This window comes from Echinops telfairi, unplaced genomic scaffold (assembly GCF_000313985.2).
Source record: "Echinops telfairi isolate 266 unplaced genomic scaffold, ASM31398v2 ScPeMD7_6273;HRSCAF=7185, whole genome shotgun sequence".
Taxonomy (NCBI): Eukaryota; Metazoa; Chordata; class Mammalia; order Afrosoricida; family Tenrecidae; genus Echinops; species Echinops telfairi.
In genome coordinates this window covers 3967263-3977143 of record NW_022110173.1, presented here as the reverse complement: position 1 = coordinate 3977143, position 9881 = coordinate 3967263, and the positions used below count along the sequence as shown (strand labels likewise).

Genomic DNA, 9881 nt, shown 5'->3' with positions numbered 1-9881 from the left:
GGAAACAATCAACCAAAAACCAAACAAAACAGAAATGAGAAGATAAGAATATAAAGATAAAAATAGAGAGTCAGAAAGAAAAGACCACCAACAATATTTTAAAAACCAGAGAAAACATTTCTGTCATGGGACAAACAAGAAGTATTTGACCCTAGTGCAAATGTAGGTTTGGGTCAAGAAGGTCAACTACCCACGCGTCATATTACACTGTGGTTCCATCCACCGTCATCAAGTTTACGATAATCTCTGTCTGATATCAAAGCTGTCCTCCCCTGTGGCCAGAGGGGATCTGCCAGAGGCCTAGTCTGATGGATTTTGGGCTCCCGCTGTCCTCCATTGCCTTCTACAATTTAAGCTCTGATACCTTTCCCTCCTTCATATTTGGATGTTGTTATTGTCATCTTTGGATCACACAGGCTGGTGTGCTTCTTCCATGTGGACTTAGTTGACTCCTTGCTTAGATGGTTACTTGTTTGAATACAAGCCTTCAACACCCCAGACCCTATTCTGATTGATAGCCAGGCACCATCTGCTTTCTTCACCACACTTTGCTGTAGCACCCTTATCTTCAGTGATCTCTTCATGAAGGTGCCTTATCAAACTGGGCCATGTTATCAGAACTAACTGTTCTTGGATTGGGGCTAGAGTTAAGTGGGAGCCCAGACTCCATCTGCTTGTCCGTGGGTCATGAGCGACTTTCCTCCCTCCCACTGCACACCATTTCTCCTAGGAGCCGGTCCATTCCATGAGAGTGTGTGTGTCACGCCAGTGTCCTGTGCGGGCACATCGTTATTCACAAGCTAAGGTTGGCTTTGGTGCCACACAGCCGTGGGTTCTGAGAAGCACAGCTGCTGGAGGCCCCCATGGCGGTCTCAGGACATAGGGTGCCCTGTTGAAAGGGCACCGGGGTGCCTGCGCTCTGCGTTCCTAGCTGGCCCGATCTCTGGATCCGGACGCGCAGTTGATGGGAGGTATGCACCGTCTTTTCAGGGACTCTAGTTCTGCCTTTGCCAGCATCTCAGAGTTGGATGGTACAGCGTGTGGTCTTTTCAGCCTCTTCTTGCGTTTAGGAAGACTTCCCTGAGCCTTTCCTTGCTCAGTAGCTTGTGTGTTTTCATCAGTGAGCGTGTTGTCTTCTGTCACACCACAGTTTGGCCATTCCGCTGTCCTCTCTCTCTTTTTGACGATGAAGCGTCAACCTCTGTGTGCAGGCTTTAGTGTGGTCGCACGTGCTCAGCTCATCTGCCCACCCCCCACCCCCCAGCTGTCGTCCTCCCTCACCACCCTGGCTCCTCAGTCTCTTGCTGATGGCTGGAAGGATGCGCATATCTGCCATGGATGCTCCTTAGAAGTGAGGCGTGTTCATGTGTCTCATGCACTCTGCGCACGTGACCAGGAGGGACCGGTCTCTAGAGAAGGACGAAGTAGTAGTGAATGCAGTGAGATGTAGTCGTTCATAGCAGTGCACTCTAACAATTCTGAGATAGTGCAGGACCAGGCAGTGACCCGATTCTACTGTGCCTAGCGACAGCAGTAGCAACATACAGCCACAAAAACTTTGGAAAAGAAGAAAAGAGGGGGAATAGGCTAGGTCAGAATTGACTCAGGGCAGTAAGTTTTGTTTTGTTTTTGAGAAGTGGAAGAGAAGCAATTAAATATATATTTTTATATTTGCCTATTAAATATAAAAAAGTATACCTGTAACATATAAAACACATACCTATGTTTATGTATATGTGCATATGTGTACATATGCGCATGCATGCCTAATAAACATGCCCTGTGTGTGTGCTATCTCCTTTGCGGTGGTCTGGTTTTCTTGCTTTGCTATGTGTTGCGTTTGTTTAAAAACGTGGCTGTACGAGAATGATGAGGGTAACGAATGTACAGATGTGCTTGACACAATTGATGGACGTATGGATTGTGATAGGACTTGTATGACCCCCCAATAAAATAAAAAGTTACAGTCTTAGAAACCCTCAGGGGCAGTTGCATCCTGCCCCGGATCACTGTGAGGCAGAATTCACTTGACAGAGGTGGGTCTGGTTTGGTTTTTTTGAGGAGCATGGCAGGGCAAGTTGGCAGGAAATGAAGAGCTAGCAATAATGAGTGCAAGAAAGAAGAAATGTCCTAACATTGATTGTGGTGATGATTGCACAACTCTTTGACTAATATTGAATTACTGAAATGTATGATATGTGAATTATAAGTCAATAAACCTGCTAAAAAATTCAATAACCAACCAAACAAACAAGAAAATGTGGCTATCGGGAGTATAAAGAGTCTGGGTGGCACAGTGATTAAGACGTGGCTGCTAAGCACCAGGCTGCTGGTTCAAACCCACCCCGAGGCTCCCCGGGAGAACGGCCTGACCACTCATCTCCACCAAGTCGCAGCACACCCTGTTTCCCCGAAAATAAGACAGTGTCTTGTATTAATTCTTGCTCCCAAAGATGCGCTAGGTCTTATTTTCAGGGGATGTCATATTTTTCCATGAAGAAGAATACAGTACACATTTATTGTTTATTGTCTTATTAAAAGAGACCTTGCACTTCCTGTCTGCTCCGGCTGCGCTGTGGCCAACAGTGAGCTGCGCAGTGGCACCCGCCGTTACGAGTTACAGTAGCTTTGCGGGGGTGGGGGTGGTCTTATTTTCGGGGGATGCCTTACTTTCGGGGAAACAGGGTAGAGAGCTCTATGGGAGTGTCCTGACCGGTCAGAAGGGCCTCCGTGGCACCCAGGGAGAAGAACATGCTACATACTTGCGTCAAGTACAGTTGGGGCTGTGTGGTTCACATGAATAGAAAGAGACCGGAAAACATTCATCGGTTGGGGTGAGGTGTGATGTTACATCCTTGCAAAGCAAAAAAGAAAAAAGAGACAATTCCTTGTTCTAGGTGGATCTGTCCTGTCAGAAAGGCCATCTCCAGTGCTTCTGACACAGTTCTCCTAGGTCCTGAGTGAGTCTCGGAAGGAGTTGTTCCATTTCACTGCCTTCCGTTTTGCCCCTTGGTTCCCACTGCCAAGGACTGGCCTTTAACTTGTGATCACCTGCATAGGACTGCTCAGACTGTAAATCTTGATGGGGGCCAAGAGCCTCGTCTTTCTCCTGAGGAATGGCTGGGGAGTTTGAACTGGCGACCTTGCCACCAGGGCTCCTTGCCCTTTGGCTCAGGCAGTAGTAATTCTCTTCTGCTGCCCTCTCAGCAGAGCCAGCCCACGTTTGGCTTCCTCTTGGACATTGATGGCGTACTGGTACGTGGCCACAAAGTGATCCCCGCCGCTCTGGAAGCATTCCGCAAGCTGGTCGATGCCCAGGGGCAGTTTCGGGTGCCCGTGGTCTTTGTCACAAATTCTGGGAACATCCTGCAGCATGTCAAAGCCCAGGAGCTCTCCTCCCTCTTTGGGTTCAAGGTAAGAAGCTAGCCGGAGGCATGGGAGCCCCAGGCGCTAGCTCAGAGGAGCCCTTCCGACTGGTTGGGGGCAGTACTGAGGAGCCAGTTGGCCAGCACTAATCTTCCAAGCCTGCTGGACAGGCAGGTGGCAGTTCCAGCCCCGCCCCATGGGTTGAGCCTTCTCAATAGGTCATTTTTCCTGTAGGTGGGAGGGCTCCCAAACCCCGCCCCTGTAGTGGGTCGTTCCATTTCACTTCTGGGCACCGGGGCTGGCTCTTCTGCAGGAGAGCAATAGTCATGTCTGCCTAGAGCTCCGTGTCCCCAGTGGCATTTGAAGTCGGCCACCCCGGTCTTCACACATCCGATGTGCACATCGATGGCACTGAGCCCTGGCCTCTCAGAACAGCCCGTGTTCACACGCCTGCCGCCCCACACCCCTTCCCACACTGACAGACTTGGTTTTTGGGAAGGGACCAAGCGGTCAGTAAGGTGACTGACTGCCCGGGGACTAGGACAGGTAGAGAGAGGGCCACCCTCTGGCCGCCCCGTGGGCTCTGGGAACGTTCTGAACAGAAGCGACACTGCTGGAGCTGGCTGAAATGGTACGAAGTGACGACAGTGACCAAGTATGGGGCGCGCTCCTTCAGGTGGCATTGTGAGGGGTGGCAGGGTGGTCCAGAGCCCGTGTCTGAAGGCAGTGGCTCTCCACCTTCCTCGTGCTGCGACCCTTTCATGCATGTGGTGGGGACCCCCAACCATCACGTTATTTTCATTGCTCCTTCATCACTGTCATTTTGCTACTGTTATGAATCAGGTGACCCCTGTGAAAGGGTCGTTTGACCTCCAAAGGGGTCGTGATCCACAGGTTGAGAACCACTGTCTGAAGGTGTCTCCTGGTTATGTGGCAAGGACCAACCTAGAGAGAGAGGCCCTCCTCTCACCTGGGCAGTGCCGGGGAAGGGCTTTTTCCTGCTTTCTGGGCAGCTTTGGTGTGTCTTTGTAGGTGAGAGAAAAGGCCACCTGTGTCCCCACTGTGGTCCCTTCACGGTGGGGCCTTCTCTGCTCTTCTGTTTCTCAACTGCCCCTGCAGGTGGATCCGGACCAGGTTATTCTCTGCCACAGCCCCATGGAGCTATTCTCGCAGTTCCATGGGAAGCGGATGCTGGTGTCTGGGCAGGGGCCCCTGGTGGAAAATGCCCGATTGTATCCTTTTCTTGTTTCTCCTGCTGGCTGAAGGAAGGGGCAGGCCGGAGACCTTGCCTCGGGGGTCAGTGGGGCCACAGTGAGGAGAGGCACTGGACACAGAGGGCCAGTGGCTCAGGGAATCTTCAGGAGAGTTTGAAAATGCCACGCCCCAGGAGAGACGCCACTCATGGGTGTGGGTCAGAACTCGGATCTGGATTGAAAGCCAAGCAAACAAAGAAAATCCTCTGCCCAGGGGATTCTGACAGCACTGGACACAGTCCCTTTCCCTGGTGGCCAGCCAGCAGATCAGCCAGCCCTGGCTCAGGCCCTGCAGTGACGTCATCTTGGGGGTGTGCCTTTATGCAGGAGGCATGAGAGTCCCTTGGTCCCTGTTTGCCGCTGCGCATTCATTCGTGTAGCCATTCAGCTGCGCCAAGCCGCCTGCTGGGCTCCCGGAGACCAGCCTTGACAGTGCAGACGATAGTGCAGACAGAGGCCGGCTGCAGGTGGAAAGAGTGGGGTGGGCTCTCAGTTGTCGCGAGGATTATCCCGGGGACAGGATTTGCTTGTGGCTTCCTGGAAAGATAAACCTCCACCGGAAACAGTGGAGGCTTCACTGGAAAAGGAAACAGCATTTCGGTAGCTACCAGCCCACCAAGCCCAGGGTGTCCGAGACGGCCTCATCTTCCCGCTGGTGGGTTTGAACCTCCGACCTTTTGGCCAACAGCCCATCGCTGCGAGCCCCTGGCACCACCAGAGCTCCTTCCAGAGGCAGGTCAAAGGCTTAGAGCAGGAGGGTGGGATGGGGGGTGAGAGAGAATAGCAGGCACGGTGACACCAGGGGTAGGGATGGGGATTGAGCTGTTTTAGAAAGAAAGCCAGAGTGGAATTCTCGAGCCGGAAGTGGGCACAGGCTATATTGGCGATGGGGTGGTTTCGGGTCAGCTTCCCTTTGGCACTGTGGTCTGAAGCCAGGCTCCCGTCGGGAATATAGCTTGGAATTGAGGATGGGGAAGTTGAGGCAGGTCTGAGAGGAGGAAAGAGAGCTGGCTGGCCTCTCCCAGGGCCTCCCTTCCACAGAGCACCTGTTGGACAGGCGGTGGCAGGTGAGAGGCTCTGGTGGCCTTTGTGCCCCTGGAAGCACCCTGTGGAGGGTCTGGCGCCTGTAGGAGTTTGGCTGGTGGCTAATGATGCAGTCACAGCCCACCTGCCCAACGACACCAGGCCTGTGTCATCCTCTTTGACTCCCTCCCGCCTGGACGTGGGCAGGTCACTCCATGACCTCCGCCCAGCACTGCCTGGTTGCTTCCCTGACCCTGCGGCAGACTGGGCTTCCGGCACGTGGTGACTGTGGAGGAGCTTCGGACAGCTTTCCCGGTGCTCGACATGGTGGACCTGGAGCGCCGGCCCAAGACCACGGTAAGCGGGGGCCCCAGTTGGGCCCCATCTCCCTGCTGACCTCGCAGCCCCTCCTGCTCAAGGCCTTGTTCCGTCTGCACTTCTGCAAGGCCACCTTCCTGGAGAAACACCTGACCCACAATTCAAAAAGTTCATGGGAAAATGGAATGTAAAAAAGATGGAATTCCCCCTCGTGTAAGAGTGGCCCGGAGGAGCAGTGAGCTCCTGAGCCTGCTCAGGTCTGCAGGGGGCCAATCCCTGAGAAACCGCCTCCCGGTCCCCGGCACTCCCTCCCCAGGTGTGGTGGTGGGGTTCCACTCCGTGGCCCGCCCCAAGTGGCCACGTAGGACTGCCCTGCAGAGCGTCCTAGGCTGCCCTCCCCATGGGGCAGGTCCCCACCAGACCCTTTCCCCTGCAGCCACTGGTGGGTTCTGACTGCAGGCCTCGGGGGAGCAGCTGAGCCCGCGGACTGTGGGGCCACCAGCGCTGCTGCCTCCCTCCTTCCCGTTGGGTGTTTAACATTTCACGGCTGGCTTCCCTGTGCCGCAGGGGGAATCATTAACCTTCGTTCAAGCAATCCTGTGGCCACTTCACCCTGAAGCAGGCCAGAGGAGCTGGGCTTGTTTGTAGAGGCCACATCGGTCATTCTGACCAGCTGCTCTCCCACCTTGACAGTCTGGCTTACCCCCAGCCGCCGGTGTGAGTTCGTTCCTTCTGACAGCAGCCATAGGGCCACCTACTGATCCATCTTAGCTTCCCACCTGCTGGCCTTCAGTTTCTCAAAGTGGGTGATCCGGCCGCCCCTGGGGCTGCAAAAGCAGATACCTACACCTTATCTTGGATGATGGGCATCTTTTCATTGCTAAGGGGTGCGCTGGGTAAATTTTTTTTTTTCTGAAAAGGGGTGGCAGGCCAAATTTTGGGCCATCTGTTCTCGAGGATCTCTGAGGTGCCCTTGGGCCTCCTCTGCCTTACGTGACGTTTACAGTGAACCCTCATTTATCGCGGTTAATCGATTCTAGACCCTACCGTGATAAATGAAATTCCGCGAAGTAGGATTCCTTATTTGTAAATCAAATATTTTCGTAGTTAGAGCATAGAGGACATGAAAAAACACCCTTTAGTCACCATTACACTCGTATTACCCAATTTATTAAACGAAAAAGGGAAAATACAGTAAAACATTTTGGACGTTACAATGATCATTTATTATATATTATATTATTTATGGCATCTAGTTTACAGTATTACATATTTCACATACAGTATTATTATACATAGTTCTTACAACTACTGTAATCAATGGCGTGCAACCTCCACGATTTTCTTGCCATCTTTGATCATATCCAAAAGTTTTACCTTTTCCTGGATGGTGAGCATCTTCCTCTGGCGCTTATTTTTATTGTCAGAAGGCTTAGAAGAAGCAGCTCGTTTAGGAGCCATCATAGGGCTTAGATAAAATTTCTTAAAAATCGCAAACAATTACAGTACCCTGTACAAAAGCAAAAATGCATCTGATACGTAGCTCCGATACGTAGCGATGCAGACAGAAGCGTGTACAGTATGAGCCAATCAGTGGCAGTAATAACAGAGAATGCACTGTTACGCAAAAAACGCGATAGAGTGAAGCCGCGGAAGTCGAAGCGCGAAGTGGCGAGGGTTCACTGTACATATGTCACACAGCCGATATTTTAAATCCCCCACCCCCTCGGCATTTGGCGAAATGCAGTCACAGACAGACAAGCTTACCTGTACTTGTGTTTGCTTATTTAAAACCCTTCCTCCTCCAGAGCTTTCCCGTCGAATCACGCTTCACCCCCTTTATAATGTGCTCCCGGAAGCCTGCTTCTCACGAGGAGACGCAGAATAGCCGAGATGGAACAGGCACCAGAAAGGCCCAGATCCCTGAAATGAGAGCCGAGTGCCACACCTGGGCCGTGCCTTAGCCCAGGCCACAGAGCTGGTTTGAGGCAGAGCTGAGGCTTAACTCACCCGGGGAAGGTGTGAGCCTCAAGGGGCTCCAGGCACTGGGGAGAGCATGCCCTGATGGCCTCTCTGGTCTCCAGAGGCTCACCATTACCTCCCTGATTCTAGACCCTCACTTGGCTCCCTGCCCTCACGGGCGAAGGACGGCTGATCAGCCCTCTCCTGGCTGGCCTTCCTGTGTGGTGTCCCTCCACATTGCTGTCCTCTTTCCCCCTCTCTCCACCAGTCTCCCTCCTCGGTCGGTCCATCCCTTCCTGGGCTTTGCACTTTGGCGTCTGTGCCGGGGCGGATGGCTGTGGGTCTGTGTGGAAGGGCTCCTTCCTCCCCCTCGCTTGGAAACTGGTGTTTGGTTCTCTGGGGGCAGAGGGTGACTCGGAGTGGACGGGCCTCTTCTTTGTCTCTTGACAGGCCCCTGTGAGGAATGACTTCCCCGCCATCGAAGGTCAGTGTGGGTGGTGCGAGTGCTCTCACCTGCCAGGCCTGCCATCTCAGTGGGGCGGCCGGGGCGGCAGGACACGGGGACTGTGTCTTGGATCTGCCTCCCTGCCTCTCTGAGGTATCGGCTGCTAATCTTTGCTTTCCCCCATGTTGCTCACCTACTTGATCCCGAAGATCCTGAGCTTAGAGGGATTTAGCACGGAAAGAAAGGCTCCTGGAGGTAGACCAGGCCACTGTTTCTCACCTCTTGTAAATCCAGTTCTCCTGGTATGTAACAGAATGATCGGAACGCCCCCTCGGCTACTCTGGGACGGAACCCAGGGGCAGCGGGGCTTGTTTATGCTTGTATGACGTCACAGACCCCCGTGAATGTTGCAGCCGTTCCGGTCTCTCTGAGACGCGGGCCTCCGAGGGCAGGACTGTCTTGGGTGTCCGGTCTCTCTGGTCCTCGCCCCCACTGTGACAACCAGTGTGTGCCCTCCCCTTTTTGGCACACCTCTCCCCGGGGGAACTGGGCTTACAGCTCATAGCCACAGCTGCCCTTTATCCTTCAGCCTGCCCCGTAAATGGGTGGGGGCGGTGCACAGTGGGGAAAATGGAAGCTCAGAGAAGGGAAATAGTTGCCCAAAGTCACACAGGGAAGTTGGCAGAGGCAAGAAGGGGATTCCAGCCCCTGCTCCTCACAGCCCCCAAGCTGCACTGGCCCCTGGTCTGAGGCGCGTGCCCGTGGCATGCCGGTGGGAGGTAGGCACAGCGCAGCCATTGGCAGGGGAAGTCAGCCCGAGACTTGCTGCTGTAGCTTGTTTTTCTAGCTTTTTCAGTGTGGTATCGGAGACACCCACTAATGTGGGGACCCTTCGGAAGCACCTTACTGGGCCCCTGGCTTTGTTTATCTTGGGCAAACAGGTGGGAGGCTCCTGCAGGCCTGGTTCAGGCTGCCGGGAGGAGAGCTTGTGGTTGGGTAGCGCTGGCTGGTCTCCCGAGGCCATTGGCCCAGTTGAGTGCTCATACCGGGTCCTTGCTCTTCAAAGGGGTGCTCCTCCTCGGGGAGCCCGTCCGCTGGGAGACGAACCTGCAGCTGATCATGGATGTCCTCCTCAGCAATGGGAACCCTGGGACAGGTCTGGCGACAGCCCCGTACCCCCACCTGCCTGTCCTGGCCAGCAACTTGGACCTCCTTTGGATGGCTGAAGCCAAAATGCCCAGGTAAGGCCGCAGAGGCGTGACTGCTGGCTTGGTGGCCCTACAGATCGCCCACCCTAGTACTGTCCTGCTCTTCTGGGCGGTCAGGCCCCGGCCTGGGCAACCAGGGGAGGAGAGGGCCAGGGCCAGAACCACTGAGCAGCTGCTCTTCTGTCCTTCCCCTGCAGGTTTGGCCATGGCACCTTTCTCCTGTGCCTGGAGGCCATTTACAGGAAAGTCACGGGCAAGGAACTGCGGTACGAGGGCCTGATGGGCAAGCCCAGCCTCCTCACCTAC

At 54.0% G+C, this 9881-nt stretch overlaps 1 protein-coding gene across 1 annotated transcript; it reads left to right on the top strand.

Annotated features, from left to right (window-relative positions):
- Window positions 1-3144: 3144 nt before the first annotated feature.
- Window positions 3145-9881, top strand: HDHD5 (haloacid dehalogenase like hydrolase domain containing 5; the record flags this gene model as incomplete). The annotated part of the gene is made up of 6 exons (XM_013006574.2): window positions 3145-3414; window positions 4486-4598; window positions 5906-5999; window positions 8373-8406; window positions 9434-9608; window positions 9773-9881. Coding segments are annotated over 6 exons (795 nt in total), but the record flags the coding sequence as incomplete, so codon positions are not given.